The 23,964-nt window shown below is 42.8% G+C and overlaps 1 protein-coding gene across 3 annotated transcripts; it reads right to left on the minus strand.

Moving 5' to 3' along the window:
• Window positions 1–250: 250 nt before the first annotated feature.
• Window positions 251–18,239, minus strand: MRAP (melanocortin 2 receptor accessory protein). 3 transcript variants are annotated; one of them, XM_061453631.1, is made up of 3 exons: window positions 17,724–18,222; window positions 12,352–12,451; window positions 251–2,846 (listed from the first exon to the last, which is right to left on the minus strand). In XM_061453631.1, the coding sequence occupies exons 1-3, from the start codon at window positions 17,827–17,829 to the stop codon at window positions 2,696–2,698; spliced, it is 357 nt and encodes a 118-aa protein (XP_061309615.1). In that variant the 5' UTR covers window positions 17,830–18,222; the 3' UTR covers window positions 251–2,695. The 3 variants fall into 3 exon arrangements, 2 of the variants coding, with proteins under 2 accessions (XP_061309615.1, XP_061309616.1); XM_061453632.1 differs by lacking the exon at window positions 251–2,846 and adding an exon at window positions 5,968–6,331 and having other exon boundaries at window positions 17,724–18,239; XR_009743451.1 differs by lacking the exons at window positions 12,352–12,451; window positions 17,724–18,222 and adding an exon at window positions 4,158–5,681 and having other exon boundaries at window positions 2,714–2,846.
• Window positions 18,240–23,964: the final 5,725 nt, after the last annotated feature.

Consider the following 23,964-nt stretch of genomic DNA (forward strand, 5'->3'; position numbering starts at 1 on the left):
TTGAATGAGCAGCATGAGTTGATTCGGGTCACAGTTTATTGGCTGGTGGGTGCAGCATTTCAGTCCTCCACGAATGCTGCAGACCACACAGGGAAGTCCACTTAACAGAGGACTCTGGGGGAAGGGGTAATAAAATGCTCACTGTGGAGAGCAAAGCACTGGAAGAGCCTTGAGATGGGTACGTATGGAAATGCCACAGAAGAAAATGCATTTGTCTCTCCCCTACTTCCCCAGGTGCTTTAAGTTAGGCTTGCATTCTGCATATGATTTATTACTGTTTATATACTTCATAATATATGCCTTCCATTTGAAGGTAATTCAAAAGGGCGAAAACCCCCAAAGGTCTTTCCAGTTGTTACATACTTTGAATAATGTTCCAGTGCCACTAATGACAGAACACCTGCTGTTACGAATGGGAATATTCACATCTTTCAGAAAACCCTGTGGAATCCATTTTCAGGGAAGAGGTTCTTGAAAAACAGGGTGGTAGGAGGGAGTCTGTCATGAGTCAAGGAGAGGAGGCAGTGCAGAACTGGTGCAGGAGAGATGTTCTGGCTCAGGGCAGACAGACGTGGTGGGAATGATTGATGTGCACTTGCTGCATCCTTGAGAAGGAAAATGAGTCTGGGTGGTTGGGTTCTCTTCGGACTGTCTTTGATGATAACGTGTGATTGCAGTGGGGTTAAAGGCAGACCTGACTTGCAGTGGGAGAACTGGTGCCAACAAGGGAGTTGATGCATGTCTCCAGTGAGGGCTAGCGAACGGTATGGGTATCTGAGGGGAGGGGAAGGCTGTTTGGGCCGCCTGAGTTGACCGATGGAAACGTTTGGTTCTCTGATACATCTTCATCCATGTGCTACCTTCAGTTCCTGGAGCCTTTCCTCATTTTCCCCATCCACCCATGACTCAGTCTGACTCAACAGACTTGACACCTTGACAGGTTTCCAAGCCCAACACACCAGTAGTAGTCAGTTTGCTCAAAGAGCAACCTATAGAAGCGTTTATCTCCAAGGTTAAAAATAAGGGAGATTAAAACCCCTCACAACACAGACATATGCCTGGTGGTTTGGTCTGTCTCTTGTATTTAAGTTTTTTTTAACACAGCCCAACTCACCCACTCTCTGGTAACATCACAGCCCACTGTACACAGCATGAGGCTGCTCTGGCAGTGCTTCGCTGTAGGAGTTCTCGCTGCTTGCATGGGGGTACGAAATTTCTAAGCTTCTCCTCAAGTTTCGAATGAATTTTGTGTTGTCCTCAGCCCAGCAGCTGGCTTGGCAGTCGTACACCCATTGCAGCCCTCACTGCCTTCCTCAGCCCGACTCTGCAGTCTCACCTTTGCGCTTACTGGAGCTGTAAGGTTTCCTCACACTCTTGTTGACCTTCTCTTGGTTCTGCCTGTGTTTGGTGGAGCTCCATGGGCAAGGAGAGGTGGAGAGAGCAGAACCCGTCCTCTCCACCTCACCCAAAAGCTGCTGTGACCCTCACAGAGGCCTGTAGCTTCTGTTAAATGATTTGCCAGCCCCAGCTCAAAGCAGGCAACTGGTGCAGAAACACAGTGTTGGTTCTGCGGCTTTGCCAGCTTTGATTTAAATGCTAAACATACATGTGGTACAGTATGTCATCAATCTCCACACACACATCTCTTTCTATAATGCCTGGGTAACTGCTACCATTTCAAGATTGATATTAAGTTTCTTTTCCATCTACCATCTAAAACTGGGAGCAAAAAGGAAATGGTTATTGGTAGCAAAACTGTATTTGCTGGCAGCAGGTAAAGATAATGACTTTATTCAGTAAGACTCAGTGCTGCCATTAGTTTTTTAAAGGCTGTTCTAGGTAAACTGTGTTTTAATAAATTTTAAGTAAGCTTTTTCTTTTTTTTTTAATGGAACACTAAATAAAGTAAATTCCATATCCATGAGGGAACTGCTGAGCTTTAAGACAGTGAAGCAAGTTGTAACCCTTCTAAAAGCAAGGTTTTATTTTGGCTGTTGCACATGACATTGTTGCTTGTTTTTCAGAGGATGAGCAACTGGAGGTGTCACAAAAATGCAGCTGATGAGTGTGACCTGAGGACAGAGCCAGAAACAGATGACTTGTGGTGCTCATGGCGAATACACAATATTGGTTACGCTGCCTGTTCAGTAAGACCAGCAGGATGCTTTCTTTCACAGCAAGGCAACCCAGTGAAAACTGAGGCTGCAGAGATACCCCTGAGGGTAACAGAACTCAGTGTGCATTCAGGTGAGCAAGGCAGAAGTCTTTTACAGGACTTGGGCCATAACTGGAATAGACTTCCTGCTGGAAGAGTAAAGCTGTTTGCAGTCAAATGGGTTTTAATGAGAACCACTCAACCGGCAGCACACCCTTTGCACCACGTCACTGGAGAGGGGTTTGAGTCTGAATCCTTACGCAGAAAAGAGGGAGAAATTTTACAGTTATCATCATGAGGATCTAAAATGTTGATCAGGCAACTCCAGCAGTGTTGCTCAAATATGGCTGTTAGCACTTCCTGTTATGCATCCAGGATTCTTCAGGTTTGTCCTTTGTTGACAGAAATTATTCTTCTCTTCCTGAACTGTTTGAGGTTTGTGGTATCAGTGTTCAATAGGCAGGCACAGCACTGATCCCTCTGCAGGCAGGAGAACTGTCCTGCTGGTTTTGTTTAACCTGTTCCAGTTTTAACTCAGGCTCAGGTCCTTCCATGAATGCCAGTTTCATCTGAAAAGGAGGTACATGTTTGAGAAGCAACCACTTCTGAGTATGGGCCACTGAGATCATCGCAGTGAGTATGTCCACCATTGGAACTGCTTTCTTCTATCTGGTTCCCTACAATCACTTGTCTGTAATGTGTGGAGAAGGGAAAAAAGAAAGTACTGTTATCAGGGACATCTGTTTGGAAGACAAATAGCAGCAGTTTCATAAGCAAGTACAATATCAAAGTCTGTAACAATACAGAAGATGGTTCAAAAACACTGAACCCAACAGGACAGATGCTTTTGGACTTCAGCTCTCTTTATCTACTACAAGAATCATGTTCTTATCTGGAAATAGAGTATGACCAAAAGTGTGTGCTGTGGCTGGTATGTGGTGACTCCCCCTTGCCCCTCAACATAGGACCTTGAGCTTGGTTCTTTAGACGTATTTTTAAAGAGGAAACTGGAAAGTTTGCCATAACTTTCTCTGTACAAGCATGAAGGGAACTGTCAGGGCTGCTCCTGGGAGAGAGAAGAGGGACAAGAGCTTTGTGTGACTGTGAATGGGTGTCACTGGGGGCAAGAATAAGAGGGATGTGTGATATTTGGGAGAGAATCCTTGACTCTGGGGTTGGGAAAAGGCAAGATACATCTCTAAGGGCTGGTGGGGATCTGAGCAAGAAAATGGGACAGACCTAAGAAAGAGTGGGTAGGACTAGGGTAGCAGGAAATTGCCAGTGTACATATAATGGCAATGTAAAGCTTTATAGTTCTGACAGAAGGCAGTGGAGGGGTCAATGAGAGGAGAACAGCAGAGTGCACACTGCCTCCTCCTCCTCCCTGAGCCTTCTTCCCAGCAGCTTCCCAAACCTCACCCTAAAAACATAAGGAGCAGATGCCTCCTGGCCTAGAAGCAGTAAGTTCCATCCAGCATGGCTGAACACAAGATCCCAATTACTACTATATCTGTAGGGCTTCAAAGGCAGGGAGGAAAATTACATTGGGAAGAAAAATGTAACCCAAAAGTGAGAATGAAAATGGAAAACTTTTGCCTGGAGCCATCGCTTCGGAGACAAGAAAGAAGACATCTTTACTAAAAGCCAATGGTTCAGTGGTTAGATAAACATTACAACCAAAATCTAAAACCAAAATAAGATAAAGTAAATGGGATGAAAAAGGAAATAATTATTTTTAATACTCTGGAGAAATATAAACTTTATAGCCTCCAATTTGTATTGATTAATTGCTAACGAAAGCTTAAAGTATCTGTGCCTGACAAGACTAATACAACAGGGATTTTGCTTAGTGGTAAATCGAAAAGCCAAAACAAAACCCAAAAGTCTCAGCAACAGGCCCACTGCAGGCAGGCAGATTTGGGTTTTCTCTGCTATGATGCAGGCATGTTAAAGAGTTCTCTCTTCTCTTTGTTTGACAGAAACAAGACAAAAATACTCTTACCAAACAGGATGTTGTCTTTCCAGTCCATTACGCAGCTAAATATATCAGCTAGCTATCCATACTTTAAAATCAGCTAGAGAACTTGCATCCTTGAGGCCTGGAGACTGTCTGAGGAGAACTCTGTCCGGCTCTAGTTAATTGTTAACCATCCATGGAACAGCAGGGAAGTTTGAGGAGGCTGGAAGAGCCCTGGTGTCCCAGTACTTGCAGACTGAACGGGTCAAACCAGGTCTCTAGAAAGCAGTGCAACTGACCTCAGCCCCAGGCAAAATCATGGAATTAAAGCTAAGATAAGATACAACTGAAAAAGTGTTTCAAAGGACAGAAAAACTCGTTCCAGACAGCGTGGTGTTACAGAAAACCACACTGGTGAAAAATGTCTGATGCCATTTTTTCAGGGGAATACAATTTGGAGGCTATATGGAGCTATTTAAACTGCAGCAAGGCATTTGACTTAGTATTCCATACTGCCTTCTTTAAAAAGGGCTATACACAAGCCCCATTAAACAGGTGTTACATGAATTTGGCTTCTCAAAGAGTAACTGTAGAATGATCTCTGACTGTAGCTGTTTCTAGCAGCACTCCATAAGCACCCACCCCATCCTGTTCAGCTTTTTTATCAGAGATCTGGAAGTAAATGTAAAGTCACTCTGAATTAAACATGCAGATAAAGATACAGTGATATAAGAAGGAGCAAATGGTCATATAGCACAGACTGGACAGCTAGCTATGATGGACCTATTCGAACAATATTAATATATTGAATTTAAAGCCTCAACCCTGGCAAAAATATTTTTCCCTGAGAACTGCAGATTTTTCATAAACTAATCTCCTAAAACCAGTGAATTTTTGGCACACAGAAAAACTTGAGCTATTCAGGAAAAATGTAGAGCTGATATTTTGCGTTTATGGATTCCTGGGGACGGATCTGATCTTTGAAAGCCTGGAGCAGGTGATGCTGTGATTCTAAATTTTCACAGTGTGATAGACAGTGTGGTAAATATCTGTCTCAAAATCACTGTCACTAAAAATCAGTGATCACATTTTGGCCTTCTTCACTAATGAACAACTATAGTATTTTTCTAATGCAAATACACATTTATCCCTAATTTTACTGAAGAAGTTTATCAGTTAAGGTAAGATGCAGTGCCAAGGCATTGTTATTAAACTAGGCAGAGAAATGAGAAACCCTGAACAACTTAAATACCAGAACTTGTTCTATGGAGAGAGCTCTGTGTGAGCTGTACCCAGGCAGAGACATGGGGAGCCTGCATCCCTGCCCGCAGCAGGCAGCACTCTCAAATCTCCAGTGCACGAGTTGTCTGTGGTTTGGTTTATGTCCCTTGAGAGTGAGCTGACATAATCTCAGGAGTGCCTGGACTGGGCATTCTGCACCCTTCGAGAGGAGATAATGTTGGATTTGATAATACAGTTGCTCACAGGACACTATTCAAATGCATGGCGGAAGAGTTCTTTCACTCAATTGACACTCAGTTGTCACTTGTCAGTGTCTGACTGGCCACTATTAGATGGAAGCTTTGTTGTGTCACTTCAACCTGTGTAACAGTTTTAAAGCAAAAAGCCCCATCATTTCATTTTCCATGAAGAACTAGGGAGAACTTCAGAAAGCAACCGAGAACACCTTAATGCTAACACAGCCAGCCTGCTTCCTGGTACCTGAGCAGCGCAGCCCACTGCACAGTCCACCTGGATGGATGTTTACACCAGACTTGGAGAATGTCTGAGCCACAGAGGGTAAGTTCTGACCTCACATCCATCTCAACTGCAGTCTCACTGCATGGGATTTCTGGAAGGACGCTGGCTACTGGCAAACAGCCTCTATTCCTGGCTCTGAGTTCATGCAGCGCCTGGTGCTATACAAACCCCAGCTCGTTGTTTTTCACTTGGAGAACAGTTATCTCTGAACAAGCTCAGCAGCACCACACCAAGCGTAATACCAGTCCCAGACCTCTCTCCAGTGGCATGATACCTGCTAAGAGGTGTGGAGTATGCTTCTTTAGATGACGGGAGTGAGAACACTTCCCTGTGAAGACACTGTAATTTGAGCTCTGGTGACCAAAGTCTAGTAACAGGCTTTGACAGCCCCTAGCCAACAGTTTTAACAGCCTCTGCCCCTGTGGGTCTGAAGCTGCTCACATCAAAGTGAGCTGGTTCTGGCAAGAGAAAAAGAGAAAGCTCTCTCATGATGGAGGTCTGAAAGACAGCTGTATCCCTTGAAACCAGAGCTTGGGAATAGCAAGATTTATTATCTGATGTTTGAGATTAAATTCAGAAACTACTGGGTAGAAATCGGGCTAGATCCCCAGGAACACCGTATGTGGGAAGCCAGCTGAAAAGACCTGGCAGGCTTAGTTTCTTCTGACACAAGGAATGATGCTGTAACCTATGCAAGGAAGTTATGTAGACCTCAAATGCTGGTCTTGTGAGAGACATGACATTTAAGTACGACTGAGAAACTGGGTTCTTTCTGAGCTCTTACCCAATCTTGGTTATAAAGTTCAAGATACCTGGGTGTGAGAATATGTGATTACCACTAGTGAGAGACAGTAGGTCCAGATCACAGTTGAGTGTATCTTCAGTGAATTTATAGACAGACAGTTTACCTTGATTCCAGGGAACAGTCTACTATGCTAGGAAAGAGAAGGCTGACTAAAGTAAAGAACAGGAGAAGCTGCTTTACAAAAGTAGAAAACAGGATCGTGGTATGCTTAGCCAGAGAAGTACCTCTCATGAGGACCTTCTTACTATAGTATGAAAAAGGATTTCCCCTCCCCGAAGACAAGGTAGCATGCCCAAGTAGAACTATGACACATCTTATGGTCATCCAAATATGGTGCCTGAGATTCAATGCCTTTGTGTGCAGGAATAGGTACTTTTTTGATTGTAGTATAGGGTGGTTACATTGAATTCATTAATGAATATTACAGTCTTGAAGGTAAGCTAAAGAAAGAAAAACCAGCCACAACCTCTAAGAACTACCTGCCCTCATGTGAGATCTAGGATATTGCTACAGATTTTTTTCTGTCCTAGGGACCAAAACCCCTGAGCTGTCAAATATCCAAAATAGTTCCCCAGTTCCAGGAATGAAGCAACTGTTGCAATTGACCTGGACAGGGAAAAAAAATTGGAAAGAGCACACAGACATTGTACATTCTGTCCACCACATCAGTGGTTATCTGTCTGTCCATGAAGGAAATGCTCACCTGCAAACTGAGAAAGAAGTTGGCTGTAGAGCAAGTGTTTTCAAGCCAAGTCTCACATCTCTGTTTGGCAAGCTGCATCTTCAGACGAAGAAATGTTGGGTAGAAGTTGGTGGTAGCCAAAGGAAAAAAATATATAAACGCTGAATGGTGTTTCTTATTGCCAGAAATCTGTCTGAAGCCAGCAAGGCTCATGTCAGAGTCCCTTGACTGAGCCTCTCTGAGGCTACTATGGCAGCAAGAAACGTGGACAAGGGATGAGACATGCAGATCTTCCAACTCTCTGGGTACCCTGTTTTTTTGCCCTGCATTACATGGTCTGGAAGGAAAGCGATAGCCAGAAGATTCTGGATGTCCACAGTGGCCTCAGTCACGGCTGTCAGGAATGCACAGCCGCCAGTGAAATGCATGGGAAACCGGTGTCCCCTCTTGAAAGGTCCAGGAAGGAACTTCCCCTGCCCCCTTCCACTGCATGAAGTTCCAGCCTTGGTTGGGAACTGTCTCAAGCCACTAACCCTTATTCTTCTGTATCGGTTTGGATGGTAGGAAACGTAGCTGAAACAAATGTTAATACTGGCTCTGACTATAGCAGTGTGGGAACCAACTGCCTTGGCATGCATTTGAAACAGTTGGTCCCATGCCCCAAACCTTTTTTCTTCATTTATTTCTGTAGGGATAGTGCAGTGTGACAAAAGGGACTGGGACATAGACTCTTTGCTACATACAGCTCTCTTGCAAGCATCAATCCTCTCCCCTTGCCTGAACTCACTCTGACTTGGCACCAAATTGCTTTCTATTGCAGAGAAGAATGTGGTGCAATCGGATCATGGATTCAGGTCTGGAATTTCTCAGTGTCTAAGGATTATGCTGTGGCATAAGCAGATCTAGTGTTGATATGCCTTTCAGAAGATCCTTTGGCACTGACTTCTGTGTGGAGATGCGGGTAAAACTCAGCAGACCATATTGTGGTATCTGGCATACCCTGGCCAGAATAGTAAGACTTTGGCATACAGAGTGGTGGAAGCAATACAACTACTGCTCATTATACAAGGCCAAAACATAACCTTCAGGGACCCACAGAGATCCAGCTGACAATAAAGACAGCTGACAGGCGGCAGTGGGGGTTTGCTCAACACCAAACTGAAGCAAGAAGGTACGCTCTTATGAACTGCCAGACTTGAAAGCAGGCTTGTTTCCCCAGGCAGTTGAGCAAGCTGGAAGAGTACACGCTGCCCCATATGTCCCTGGGCTTGACAGAGAGATGGATGAGCACAGGAACAGTGAAGGTAAAAGTTCTCCAGCCTTGACCAGTGACGTGAATGTGCATTTGTTGGGTGAATGTATCACAATTATCACAGGAGACAGATTTCAGTGCAGAAATTAGATGATTGTCATGCCAAGGGTAATGGATGGATTGCATAACAAAGATGACAACAGGGGAGGATGGTGGAAGTTAATGGGAAGAACTTCTTTCAGGCACCCCACTTCATTTCATTGCGGGAATCGGAAGAAGTGGAATTGGAGTGGGGGTTAAACACCACATGGAACTCCATCAAGGGCAAGTTTGGGGGTGTTTGAATATTCTCCCCAGTCCTAAAATTGTTTTCTTGAAGCATGTTTCAAGATTAGAAAAAATGGTAAGATGGGATTGCTTCAAAGCCTCAGCAAATTCCATCCAACACTGCCTTCCAGTAATGATTCCTGAGCTCTCCACAAAATATCCCTAGACTTGCTTTGCTTATAACAGCTCTTTCGATGGGCAAAACTGAACATACATACTAGGGATAAATATGGATATTTTAAATCCAAGTATTTCACTCAGTAACATGATGCAGAAGTGAAATTAAAACCAAACCAAACCAAACCAAAAAACCCCCCAAACTTAACAACTTTTGTTTAAGTCTTCCAAGCACTCTGAGATTTCCATGTATACAGACTTCTGCCACTTTTTTTTAGGAACAGTAAATTAATGGGAACATGCCTCTGTTAGTCTGTAATTTTATGTCCATTTCCATCTATTTCTTGTATTGTTAGCTTGCCTCCTGCTTCGTGGTTTATTTGGCAAGTTGCCTTTTTATTGTTGTTGTTACCTTTTGTGAGCATGCCAGAGGCCTTAGGGTGCCAATAAATTCGAATATTAGTGCTCCTTTTTACTGCCATATTATACCCATTTCCCTCTGCTTGCTGGTGACCTAATCTTGAACCTCTGCCTAATCTGCTGAGCTGAATTTTCTGCTCAGCATCCTTGTTTGCAGTAAATGTGCTTGCCAGAAAAACCAGCAGCAAACAAAGTAAACCAAATGTAAAAAGCTGCAAACAGAAACCTGTCCTTGGCAAAGTTCAAAATCACAGGCAGTGCTAGAACTACATTCCCATTCAACAGGTGGGTGCTGCACATCAGTGGGCGCTGCATCTCCACCAGGCACATCTGCTGCTGCTACCTTCATAGGACAGGGTCTGCAATCTTTTAGGAGACTAGGGATGTGCCTGGCAACAGTGAGGTATTTATGCAGCCTCTGTTTTCACTAAGGGAGGTTTCAGATGGAAACTAGAACAGATTGGCTATTCTGTCGATAAGAACTGAAAATGAGCTAGCAATAGGTGCTTGCAGCCCAGAAAGCCAACCATATATCCTGAGCTGCACCAAAAGAAGCGTGACCAGCAGGTCGAAGGAGGTGATCCTGCCCCTCTACTCTGCTCTCATGAGACCTCACTTGGAGTACTGTGTGCAGTTCTGGTGTCCCCAACATAAGAGGGACACGGACCTGCTCAAGTGAGTCCAGAGGACCATGAAGATGCTCTGAGGGCTGGAGCACCTCTCCTGTGAAGACAGGGTGAGAGAGCTTGTTCAGCCTGGAGAAGAGAAGGCTCCACAGAGACCTTATAGCAGCCTCCCAGTACATAAAGGGAGCCTACAGGGAGGCTGGAGAGGGACTTTTTAGAAGGGTATGTAGTGACAGGACAAAGGGTAAGAGTTTCATACTGAAAGAGGGTAGATTTAGGTTAGACATTAGGAAGAAATTCTTCACTGTGGGGGTGGTGAGACAATGGAACAGGCTGCCCAGAGAATCTGTGGCTGCCCCATCCCTAGCAGTATTGAAGGCCAGGCTGGATGGGACTTTGAGCAACCTGGTTTAGTGGAAGACATTCCTGTGCATTAGCAGGGGGCTGGAACTAGATGATCTTTAATGTTCATTCCAATTCAAACTATTCTATGATTTTACCTGCCACTGGAGGATATTTCCCTGTTTCATCAAGCCCAGCTATTAAAACAGTCTGGATGATACAAACACGGGGCTCTGGGACCTCTGCCTGCAGAGCTAGATATGCTGCTCACATGCTGAGCCTGAAGATGCTTTTCTGGGCTACTTGCTAGCCCAGACCCAGTTCTGTCTCCCTGCTGCTGAACAGCACTCTACGGAAATCCAAATGAAGGTACTCAGATGAGAGTGACAAAATCACACCTGCAAACTTTAATCACAAATGAACTGGACTGAGGGTAATTCCAGAAGATTCTCTCCCAACAGAAACCCCAGTGTGACCGTGTTTTCTCACTCCTAAGCTGACTGGTACTGTGAATGCTACACATCCATGGCTGGCAGGTGTTTCAAGTCATTTCACAACTACACTTCCAAAGGGTTAATACTCTCTCTGCACTTGTAGTTTTACCATGGGCTTACTTTGCTGAAGGACAGACGTTCAGATACGGGGCATCTTTGGGAAGGAAGGTATTGTCATACTCCTGCCAGGATTTGCAAAACAAAACACCAAAAGGAAAATTCAGATCTTCAGATCTTCAGCCAATTATAAATCAGTAATTTTACTGAGTTATTTTATCCTACGAGAGCTAGAAAGTGTTTAAGGACTGAGTCACACACTTATTTTAGGCAAGAAAGAAGCGTGCCTAACCTTCTGCATAACAGACCAGAGAATGACAGACCATACAGTACATCCTTACAGTAATTTTTGGATGAATGCAAATACATGTTCTCCAGCTGTTCAGTCATCAAGTAAAAAGAAGAATTAATCACAACCCATTTAATATTCTACTCTAAGTTGTTCAAGTGAGTCATTACCCTCACATAAAATATGTGGTACATCAGAGTTTGTGCAGAGTCACCTTCCAGCCATGACAGTTATCAAGGGGCTCTTGAATTGGACACTAGTGTTCTGAAAATGAAGACAGTTCACAAGGAGCATCTTGGAGCCACTGCTCCTTAAGAAACTACTTGAGTTCATTTCTCTCACTGTAGGATGTGTTTCTGGAACTCTTCAGTTTTCTGATTCTTCCCAGCTTCTTTAAAACCTCTTTTAAAGAGCGCATTCTAACATAAGCACAGCATTCCTGGGACAATTTAAGTAACAGTGTGCATGCTATTATCTTCCTGATCACAGTAATAAATTTTCTCTTCATTTGCTCAAGGCTTAGAGAATTGCTTTGGGAGCTTGTGTTCACCCGCTTTACCAGTAGTACCAGATGTACCCCTCCATGGCAGGGAAGTTAGAACTAGATGATATTTAAGGTCCCTTCGAACCCAAACCATTCTGTCATTCTATTATTCCTTCTCAGGTGTGGTTTACAGGAGTTACTTTCCCATTCCATGTGTAAAACAGACACTTACTTACATAGTATGTGATCATGACAGCTGGCATAAGTAAAATGCATGTTGTTTGCCAGTGTACCAAACAGTCCAGACTGCTCTGCCTATCCTCGTGGTTTACTATTCCCCCATGTTTCTGTCACCTGCAAACCTCATCAGTTGTGTATTTATTTTTACCCAAGTGACTAATAACAAACACTGAATAGCTGTGGGTTGAGAGACACTTAAACAAGAACATGAAAAGTGCCATCTCTAGGTGCAATTATAAATGTGGTATGTGATTGCTGGATCACTTGAAGCACTGAATGAATGTTTCATGCAGCTTATCTTAGCACACTGATCTATACTTACTTTATCTCTGGTTGTACTTACTTTACTGAAGTTGATCCAGAGCGGGACATACACAGTAAAATAAGGAAAAGAAACGTCACAAACGCAGCAAGCCCAACCCAGAAGGCTATGACAATAGAATCTGTGGACACAACACAGTAATTCTGTCACTGGTACCATAGCAAATATAAAACACAGCAATATCATTTATGACCTCTAAGAAAGGTGTGTCATTTAATTAATTCCATTTCATGAAACCTTTTAGAGAGAGGAATCTGAGTGCCAAGTTGTTAGAAGTCTTGAGAGTCTCCTAGCAGTTTACTGTAACAGTGCATGGCCAGAGCTGGGGGAGAGGTTGGTGTGATGGTGACTAGAATAGTGAACATATTTAAACGGTAATACTGAGCACCTGGCATGGTTTTCAGTTTCATCTCTTTGCAAGTAATATGTACAGTTCCTTTTGCAAAATCACAGCGCAGTAAGCATTGTGGTACTCAAGACTGAGCCGTCACTGATCAGTGCATAGCCAAATCCTGCTCTTAGATGAAAAAGTACAACCCATGATCTTTAAGATGATGCTTTTAGGGAGGGAATTCTAACCCTGAAAACCAAGAGAAATACCAAGGAAAGCTTGTCGAAGAGTGTCCATGACCCTCATGGCACATCAGGCCAGTAGAAGAGAATAAACCTTCCCCTGTTCAGCTGCAATACTTCCGTAATGATCATAAAATAGTTAAAAATGCAGTCTGCTTTATCAGGACTAAGTGATTTCTTTAAGGAACAAGTATGTGGATTCCTAGCACCCAAGTATGTGTTCACTATACTTTAACCATAGTTTAACCCAGCCTAAGACCCTGCCACTGCTATTACCCCTAATTCAGATGAAGAGTTTTGTTATTTTTATTAATAAAAGCAAACACAGATTATCTGATCACTGATCTGGGTGACCAGTGCTAATGGGAGTATGAAATGGTTGAGGAAGAAAAGGGAGTTACTCTTTCATGAATGAAGGCTAGGGTGCTGTGCAAATTACTGCCTCAGTTACAGGCTTGCTGTTGGATGGGATGAATTGATTCCTGCCCCAGTAGCACATTTGGTCACTGTTTCAACAATTCTCCTTCCTGGGATCAGTGTGGTGGTGGCGACTGTCCAAGTTAAAGCCTTGAAAAGACTGGGTGTTCTGCAGGGCACAAGTCAAGAAATGCCCTGAATTCATAACCAGCTACTCACTTAGACTGAGGTGAAAAAGAAGGGTCACTGACTCCAGAGACAAATATTGACCAAGATAAAATAAATCTTCTAACTGAAAGGACAGAAAACACTGTGTTCTTTGAATCAGGTCCAATATGTTTGATTAGGTGTTTCTTTGTGAAGAAGTTCAGAACGTGTTGTCATCAGAACCACAAATAGATTAGGAGGAATTATTCCAGCTCCGTTTAAACCTAAAACTAGAGCTGGCCCAGCAGGAATCTTATTATAAAGTGAGTTTTGGTTGGGCTACTTAGAAATGAGAATGTGGAGGATTAGCTTATTTTATTCTTCCTCTGTTAAAAAAGTTTTACTGAGCTTTAACTCAGAGAATGGTAAATTAGGAGGTGAGAGAGCAAATGTGTCCCTGCCTGTAGAAGCTGTTTGGAACTAGATGATCTTTAAGTTCCCTTCCAACCAAAACTATTCTGTGATTCTATTGATTATATATATTCTGACCTGCTCTTCCCAAACACATTATGGGGAAAAGTGATGAGATGCTACTGGCCCACCCACACTGCTCAAGGGAAAATTAGGGGACAAGATCATGGTCCATGGGTATTTTGAAAAGCTCGAAGTTTTGAACTGTTCAAAGTCATCAGAACAGGAAAGAATACTTTGAATTTATAGAATTCCCTATCAATCAGAGCTATTTTGGTTGCATCTTTTAAAAGCAGCATTAATACGATCATGGAATTCACTAAAGCTAAACAAATTTGTTCCGGGTCTCAGGGGGAGTTTGGACTCTTGAGGGATAAACAGAAACCTCCTGTTTTCAAAGTCGTGCAATTTGATTTTTTTTTTAAACTGGAATAACCTATTTTAACAATCTATAAAAAGCTTTTCTATTGCTAAACTTTACAGTCACCTTTAGCGTGTGTGCATATGTTTTTAAATAGCCTATTAGTTCACGGGCCAATTTAGCATTTTATTATTTTTATACAAAATGGAGAGAGCTGCATAACACTATTAATAGGAAGCAAGACCATGACTTTATGGTTGGATTTAGATTCCTTTTCATGAGACATACAGAGTCTCACAATGCTTCAGGGTCAGCCCATTTTGGAGGAAAGAAAGTGCAGAGCTTCAGGTCTCCGGTTTTACATTAAATGAAAGAACCAAAACAGGCAAAACTGAATTAGGGAGCTATAATCCCATCCCAGGGGTCATGACGACAGTATAATTCATTTGGGCTGATTCAGCAATGCACCTAAACAAACATCCAGGTCCCACTGCAGTCAGTCAGCAGACGCCCTCTGGAACATCAACACAGCAGTTATTGTGATCCCAGAGGTTATCCTATATTTTGATAAACTTGGAACGTTTTTGTCTATCTGAGGGAAAATTATCACATTTCATCTTCAGCGCAAAGGGCAAAGACTTGCTGAACTTATTTCTTCTACACACTTCCAAGCACATGAAGACATTAATCCTAACAGTGGCTTTTGAAGTTATAAGAATGTAAATACTACTACAAAGACAGGAAAATCTACAAAGTATAGTCATTGCTTGGCTAGTGCTTTTACTCAAAACAGGGAAAGAACTATCCAACTATGGAATCGTTTCCCTTGGTGTTTTCTTTATAACTTGTAACTGTTCTTCCACTGGTGTTTGGAGAAGGAAGAATAAAAGCACCAAGGTGATGCTATCTCCATTCCTCTTAGACTGCTGACATGAAAAATATTTATAGGAAGAAAAAGAAATAAAAAGAAGTTTCACTTCCCCGGCTATCAGAAAAAAAAATCCCCAACATTTTTAGTTTAGTTTAGTAAGTGGTATAGGCAATGTGGGCTCTTTAAAAGGCACAAATAATGGAGGAGCACTCCATTTTGACAAGCTGCCTAGAAATAAACAAGATTCCCCAGGGAACTAAAATTGCCTTAATATTAACCTGCTGAGGGGGAAAAAAAGTACATCCCAAACCCTACGCTTGTATCTTTCTTCTTTGTCTGGAAGCTGGGCACAGAAATCTGTTTTCCCTGCAGCGTTGTTTCCCAAAGCTGAGCTCAAAAGTGATTTTCTTTGGTGTCCAATAGGGCATGATCTCACCCGGCAGCCTTTTTGTCGGTAAAGGTCTTCACTCACAATGTTCTTCCTCTATCCTCTACTCACCAGCTGTAGGAATTTGCATATATTTTCTATTTTTGAGATCTCCACTCCTAACTAGATTATGTTTGAGTTAGTTTAGGAGCAGATGAGACGCATAAACACAAAGTATGATTGCATAAATCATCTCCTTAGGATACAAAAGGACCTGAAAGGTGGCAGACTTCCTCACTTCTTTAGGGAAAGAGAACAAATTAAAAAATTATGAATCTATAAGATATAGGTTTACTCTGCTTTTTTAATTGAAATAAGGCTTACAAGGTCACTCATAAGCACTCACACAGTGTGTGGTAATTTCCATCATGAAACTATCAACAAGTTTAAATTTAATAGAGGGTGAGCATCTTCTCTCAGAAGCACAGCTTCTATGAGTTTCAAGACAACAGGCAGAAGGGTAAAAAGAAATATCCTACAAATTGCCAAAGAGGGAAATGCTGTAACACAAACTCCACCTCTTGTTATGTGTCAGGCAACCCAAATGTTAGAAAGAAATTATTAATGAGAAAAAGAGGTAAGATTCCTCATTTTTGTTGGTCTGGTTTGGTTTGTTTTTGCTAAGCCACCCACACGCTGGGGACTTACAGCTAACTTCACTCAGCAGTTTGGGTTTTCCCTGCTGGAATTCAGGGGTAATAATCTACCCTAACTTTAAAATTAAGCTAATTAGAAAAGCTGCTCATAACCTGCCTGATCCCAGCAGCACCAAATGTTGCTTTATGGTATGGTGGAGCAAGATTTGGAAGGATGTGGGTATTTACACCACGTTCTTTAAGGCATGGTGCTTTTAACCCCAGGCTTATCTGAGTGGACAGAAAAGCTTTTCTAGAGGCAGAGTACAGTAAGAGTTTCTACTCGCTTTTCTTATTCTTGCTTTCAAAAGGCAAACAAAGGACACAGAGCTCTGAGCATTGTCCAGTTGAATCTTTACTATTAGAAAGACAGTTACATGTACTGCTAATTAGAGACACAAAAATATTCTGAAACACTATCATGCTTTTTTCACAGACCAGACCTCTATTAATAACCTTGGGGAAATTTTAGTGTCTGAAATTTTAGTGTCTGAAACCATATGTGAACAGTCATACTTGTCTTCAGTAAACTAAATAGCAACCAGTAAAGCTTTGTCACAAGGATACAATCACAGGTAGAGACATGGCAGAAATTGAGGGAGAATGCTGCCTATAGCCTAAGTGACTCAAACATGCCCACCCGCTCTCCCCTGATCTTCGTCAATCCATCCAGCTATACTCGGTTAAGTTAATCCCTCATGACTTAGGCTTTCACTTTATCTTATCAGAAATAAAAAATGCAGCTACATTAGGAAAAAAAAAATTAGTTGCCACTTTAAATAACCATAAAAAGACACTGCTATCTCATTGTGCAAAAACAAGGGTGAAACAAATTAACTGTTGCAGGGTGAATTCAGTGAATGCTATTTCATAATATATATACTTTGAAAATTAACTTCTAAACCAAGCAGAATCAGCTTCCACAGCAATAAAGTATTTTGACAAATATGTATATTACTTTATCTTACAGTTCAATATCACTAAATCACAGGAGGAAAGGTAACAGAATGTGTTTTCAGCTTGTTATTCCTGGCTAATGGAAACATATACTTCTTCTTTTATTAAGGTTTTGGACACTTATCAGTTGTAACGTAAGCTTCACGTCGCAAGATGAAAACTCGATAGTCTTCTGGAAAACTGCTCATTTAGCCAACCTGACAGCAGCATACAGGTAACTAGCACCCAAACCTACAGGTTTGAAAGTCATTCAGTTTCCACTTAGCAAACGGCTCAGAAAAAAATCTGTCCTTCTAAGTAAATCAGGAGTCCTATGGTTTTAAATACTGTAAGATAAAGCAAAGAGTTTCAGTATTAGTAATAACTACTATTAGAGCACAGTCAGTTTGGAAGGCAGGCACTCATCCACACAAACCACGCACATGTAACCCAGCATGGGCTCTACTGCAAGAAAAACAAAAAATAAAGTCAGTGAGACAAGCAGTGCAACATTTTTCCTGTCTAGATGAGCACCTACTGCTCTCCAATACTTACATTTATTAACCTTCAACTTGCTTCCATCTACTGGAATTGGATCGATATAATCCCAGTAATATTCATATGACCAGAAATACTCAGAGGAGTTTGTTCTGTTAGCCATTTCAGTAGTGCATTTTAAACCAGCTCAGAACTCCAACCAAATACTTTTTTTTCATTGTACTTCAGCGCCCTCAGAAAGGGATTGCATAACTGATGCCTATGTAAATCACTGTGGGGTCCCGCAGCTCAAGGACTGCCTTGGTACTGAAAACCATCTAGCAGCAATGAATACTGATGTCTGACGAACACAACACAGCAGTGACTCTCGCTTCCTGGCTGGCAATCACGTTATCCTCTACATATTTTAACCCGAGATGGCTGTCAAGTCACTTAAGAATGGGGTGGACAAGTGCCAGCTGGGTCACGTCTCCTCCCCTCTCAGAAACTTGTGGCCACGCAGCGCTCTGGAGCTGCTGCACTCAGCCAGGCTATAAAACATTTCTGGATCTCTCCTGATATAAAGGGGTAGGCAAAACCCGATGAAACGCTTCAAAAATGAATGATGTATTGGAACAACCACGTAGTTTGCTTTGCTACTTCTCCACTCCCTCCACCCCGCAGGCCATGGAGGGCACGGCAGCCTCCCTACCACCGCTAAGGCAGACCAGTGGGAGGTGTTCGGCCCACGGCAACTTTGTGCCTCGGCAACACCGCAAACGGGCTTCATCCATCCTCACAGAACCGCCTGTGCTAAACGCGAAAGCGCCCCTCAGCCTGCTGCTGGCCGCACCACTAAGGCCCCTTTGGCTGTGCTGCAGCTGCGGAGGTCAGGGCTGCTCACGGGCCGGGCCTCTGGACGGGCAAGCAGCCCTCCCGGGGCGCCTCCAGGGCACGGTACGCAGCGGGACACCACTCCGAACCGGGAGCAAGGCATACGCACACCGCGCGGCAGGCGCCAGGCCGCTTAGAGGCAGCCTGGAAAGCGCCGATCCGCGTCCGTCCCGTGCGCCCAGCCGCGGCACATCCCAGCGGACACAGCCGAGGCCGACCCCCGGCTCCCTCCCCGCCCCACTCCGCCACCACCCCCGAGGCGCGCCCACAAGGGGCCTGGCCACAAGGTTTTTTCCCGCCCGGGCGCGCTCGCGGGAAAGCGTCACTGCCGCTTCCGGCGCGGGCTGTTTGAAGGCTATGGCGGGCAGGCCCTGCTCGCTGCCGGGCGTTGTGGCGGAGCTGGACTCCTCCCTGTCGTTGCTGGACATGGGCGACGGGTGGGTACCCTCCCGTCACCATCATCCTCATTATCCTCCTCATTCTACTCCTCCTACGCCGCCGGCGGCGGAACAGCAGCCGCGAAGCGGGGACGAGAAGGAAGCAGATATGAAGCCCATGGTGTTCCTGTGCGCCGGGTGCAGGCGGCCGGTTGGGGACACGCTGAGCTGGGTGACCAGCGACGAGGAGGAGGGCTGCATCCTCCTGCGCAGTGAGTGCCGCGTTTCGCCCCGCCGCGCCTTGCCCGGCTCCCCCGCCCGTGCTCACCTCTGCCCTCTCCCTCCGCGCAGGTGCGGCCAACAGCGTCTCGGTGGACGTGGAGCGGCAGCTTTCCAAGCGGCCCGGAGAGTGCGGATGGTGAGGCCCGGGCTGCTGCCCCGGGGGTGTGTGTGTGGGGGAACTTCTCCTCTTGGACTCGTCCTTCCCTCTCCTGAGGGCTCCCGGAGGTCCTGCGGGGGGCGGTGAGGAGCAGCCCGCTAAGCGGTGCTGCTGGTGGGCAGGTGTGCCACCGGGTAGGGCCGGGAGCTGGGCCTGGAGCACTAGTTTGTGGTGCCAAAGAACATGATAAAAATCTACTTATGTATATATTTTTCTTAATAAGTGTGGGGAAAGGTGTTCCCGTTTCTCTTCTCCTGATTAAATGTTGTGTGTCTTTCTTACAGCATGATAGAAGTGTTATTCTGCTCTGGCTGCTCAATGATACTTGGCAGCATTTACAGATGCACCCCAAAGCATCTTGACTACAAGAGGGATTTGTTCTGTTTCAGTGTTGACTCCCTTGAGAGGTAAAGGCAGAATTTTTATTGATAAGTCTGACAGCTAAATTTTGCCCATCAGGCGTCATGTTGGGGGATGCTCCTGTTAATATTAGTGGCATGTCTAGAGGTAGCTGTTTCTGCTGCTTTGTTCCAGAGTGATTTTCTATATTGCTGCTGTTAGCATTGTAGTACTGAAGTGTTAGAAACATCATCTGCATAATGTTAGACAAGTCCTAGAAAAAAAACAGAATGCCAGGGCTGCCTTTCATATAAGAAAGAGCATACAACCCAAGAAAATAACACTAGGAACACAACGTGGGAGGGTTCCTCCTCATTTATTCAGAGGAGACTATATATGAGCTCTGCTTCAGACAGTATAAAGTGAGCCTATAGTCATAGGTAGTACCAGATGCATCTGTCTGTAAACTATCACAGATAAACAGATTATCAGCAAAGAACATCGGCAAAGGGGCAAAAGCTCTGCTTAGTTTAGGGTGAGGTCTGACCTGTACTGGTCAACTCTGCTTTTTCCTTGCTGAGGTAGGCAAAAGGAAATCTTCAAACCAAGTATGTGCGTAAAGGCTCTCATTTGACTGTCTTGCAGTCAAAAACTGTTTAGAAAATGATCATGTGGTATTGTATTGATTTTTAATTAGCTTATACTACTTAAAAGTGGTCTTAAAATATTCTTCAATACCTATATCCTGACCTACCTCTCCACACCAAAGTGCTTTTATCTGTTGCTCTAGCAAACAGTGATAAGTTTCTTTCTGTCTGGGTTAGTTTCAGTATTTCTGCTTTTTGTTAAGTTCTAATTTTTGCTGCTCTATCTGTGTGGATGTTCACCTTCCTACATGGGGCAGTTGGGGCTTTTAATCTCTTCCCATAGCTATGGTACTTTGCTTTTTCCGTGGCAGTAAAATTCTCCGAAACACTAACGTGGCTGCAAAATGGCATTTTCTCCCATCTAGTGCTATGCTCTTCTTAATGTATGGGGTTTTTCACCTTATCCTGTAGCACCAGAATTCATGACTGTCTCTTGAAGTTCCAGCTTTCATGCAATTATGGTATCTTGGTATTTCTATGCTTAAAACTGTCTTCATTCTGCTATAGTTTGTTTATAAGATTAACAAATATTCATGTTTGTTTTGTTGTCACTGGAATCATGCTTATACTTTGGTGTATTAATCGTGATCTCTTAATCATTGAGAACAGTGGATGAGTATTACATTTGGCTTTCTGCCTCCAGAATGAAAAGTGCATGATCTAAACTAGTAGCATATCAGTTACGTTCTAGGATCCTCAGAAAAGCAAGCTGTTATTGAAGATGAACCTTTAACTCTTCAAAGTCGAGCTGTCATGGAAGAAATGCTACTGAAGGTATGATTTAACCTTAGATCATTCTTCATTTAAATTGCCACCATGAGATCTTAATATTGTTAAATAATTTCTGCAAACAGTTTATTTCATCAGATCAATTCTTTGTGTTTTAACATGAGCTGTCATACTTCATGCTATTAATATCTTCTGTTATGCAAGATTTTCAGTAACTTTTCCTTCAACAGTAACTAGCATTTTCAAGCTAATGGCCAAGCACTGTGTGTTATCAAGCACAGTGTTAGATTCCTATTCATGTCTGTCAGTAATTAGAAGGTTTTTTTTCTAATTAGTTCTGATTCACTTCTTGGTATTCTCACTTTTAGTCGTGTCTCTTGTATCATTCATATAAACTGACACTGCTTTTGCAGTTACTTTCTGTTGAAGTATCGTATAATAAAATTGACATTTTCCTATATTGAAAACCTCTGGTTGCAGGTGGGGGGGGAGTTGGGAGCAAATAGTGTAATGAACCTGGCTCTGAAAGCTGATGGTTGTCAGCAGAAGCTGAATGTGAGGATCTGACACCAAGGTTAGAGACAATTAAAGATCTGAGAAAGTGTGGAGAGCTAATGTTAGAGTCTAGTGAACTTCCAAGCTACAGTATTAGATGCTTTATAGTACCTATCTTGGAAGTATTAGATACTTCCAGGCTAGCAGGAATAGACACAGACAAGATTGGTTATGCAAGATCAAATTTGAGCACTTACTGACACCTGCACTTGCTCTTTGTATTGTCAAGTAATGTTTATAGCAGAGTATCTTCCCCTGTTTACAGGTAGACGCTGTATTAAAGGTTCTGGAGACAAAAATGGCTGCTGTTGAATCGAGTATAGCTTCTCTTCACAAAGAAGTCTGAAAGAAATTACGTGCAGGAGGTTTAACTGCAGGAGAATGGTGTATGTGAAATTTGTCCTTGTAATCCTCTGGAATGTGTGGGAGCACTGCAAAAGCTGTGCAGAGAACTGAAAGATATTGGCTTGTTCCTTTGTAGAACAATGCTGACTATGAGTCTTCGTCACAGACAAGGAGCTCCTCTACTTTCTGTTAAAAGAATACACCAGACAGAAACAATTTTTTTTCAATCAAATTTCTGTAGACTTTTGGTTTATATGTAAATATGTTTAAATTTTTGTCTTTGAAAGCAAAGCATTTATCTCTTGACTACCCTGCTATTCAGTATCTACTGAACTGGGTGTGCATCTCCTTCCTAAACCCATAAAACAAAAAGATCCCTGTGATGTCTGAAAGAACAACATATGTCCTTTTTCTTGTCTCCACAGCCTTTGCTTGACCTGTGCTCAGAGACCAGAATGGTGCAGTGTGTGTATTGGGTGGTTGTTATAGTTTTGTTCTGTAAGCTCGAGGCTAAAATGTTTTTGAAGTCTTTTTCTATATTACATTAGATAAAATGGTTTTTCATGCAACATTGAAGGTCATACGATTTACAGCCTCAAGGGGCGGCAAACAAACAAGGCTGGCAGCAGCACACCTTTAAGCAAAGCTTGGTGTATTTGCTTTGGTGTATTTGTATACAACAAATGCAAAATGCCAGTTAAAAACACTTGTTGGTACTTCATTGTTTTGATGCACATATTTGTTATTTGTCATTAATCTTCTGTGTATTTAATTATCAGGGTTTCTTATGTAGTCCGAGTGTTCCAAGTATTTTTTTTTCCAATAAAACAAAAGTAGTTGTACTCTAAAGTTGGGTTGTTTGGTTTGGGGTTTTGGTTTTTATTTGGTTTGTGGTGTGTGGATTTTTCTTTTTTGGTTACCTGAATTTTTTTATATTTTCTCCAAAAACCTAGAATGAGCTTACCACTGTTCTCTGCATAGGTAGGCATGGTTTCTCTTACAAAAGCTGCTTCCCCCCCCCCCCCCCCCCTTTTCTCTGTGTACTGCTTTGTTTTGAAGAAGTACTTGAATTTAGCTTTTAGTGATGGATCCTGTATTCTTTCATGATCAGGTATATAAAACATTTTGTTACTTGCATACCTGCCAAAGGACTTGTTATAAGCACTAGTCCTTCCAGTCGGATTACTCCAGTGTAATTTCTTGGTAGTTTCTTCTCTAACAAGTTTTTTGAATGATGTTAAGTGACCTAATAGACTTCATCTGCGTAATGTTAGACAAATCCTAGAAAAAAAAATAAAATACCAGGGCTGCCTTTCATATAAGAAAGAGCATACAACCCAGGAAAATAACACTAGGAACACAACGTGGGAGGGTTCCTCCTCATTTATTCAGAGGAGACTACATATGAGCTCTGTTTCAGGCAGCATTAAGTGAGCCTGTAGTCATAGGTAGTACCAAATGCATCTGTTTGTAAACTATTACAGATAAACAGATTATCAGCAGAGAACATGGGCAGAGGGGCATAAGCTCTGCTTAGTTTAGGGTGAGGTCTGACCTGTACTGGTCAACTCTGCTTTTTCCTTGCTGAGGTAGGCAAAAGGAAATCTTCAAACCAAGTATGTGTGTAAAGGCTCTCATTTGACTGTCTTGCAGTCAAAAACTGTTTAGAAAATGATCATGTGGTATTGTATTGATGAATACATATTTATCAATCTGGAGGAAGTTTCTAAGTGGGTTTTTGTATTTGTTCAATTATTTAAATCATTTGGATCCTTGATAGGAAGAACCAGGTTTGCTGGCCTCAAGCAGTACCCATAGCTTTCAACGTTTTTCCATTAAACATGGAGGGTAGCTGACTGGTTCACAGTGAATTCTCTAAATAGTTTTCACCAGCTGAGTACCAATGTATCGCTACTATCTATAGTGAAAGTAAATTGTCTATAGGTAAGCAAGTATTCAAAATAAGAAATGGTTGCTTAAAGTAAGCATGTGAA

Source organism: Pezoporus flaviventris, unplaced genomic scaffold, assembly GCF_033815535.1.
Source record: "Pezoporus flaviventris isolate CSIRO_AGI_PZ_B2104156 unplaced genomic scaffold, CSIRO_AGI_Pfla_v1 ptg000015l, whole genome shotgun sequence".
Classification (NCBI taxonomy): Eukaryota; Metazoa; Chordata; class Aves; order Psittaciformes; family Psittacidae; genus Pezoporus; species Pezoporus flaviventris.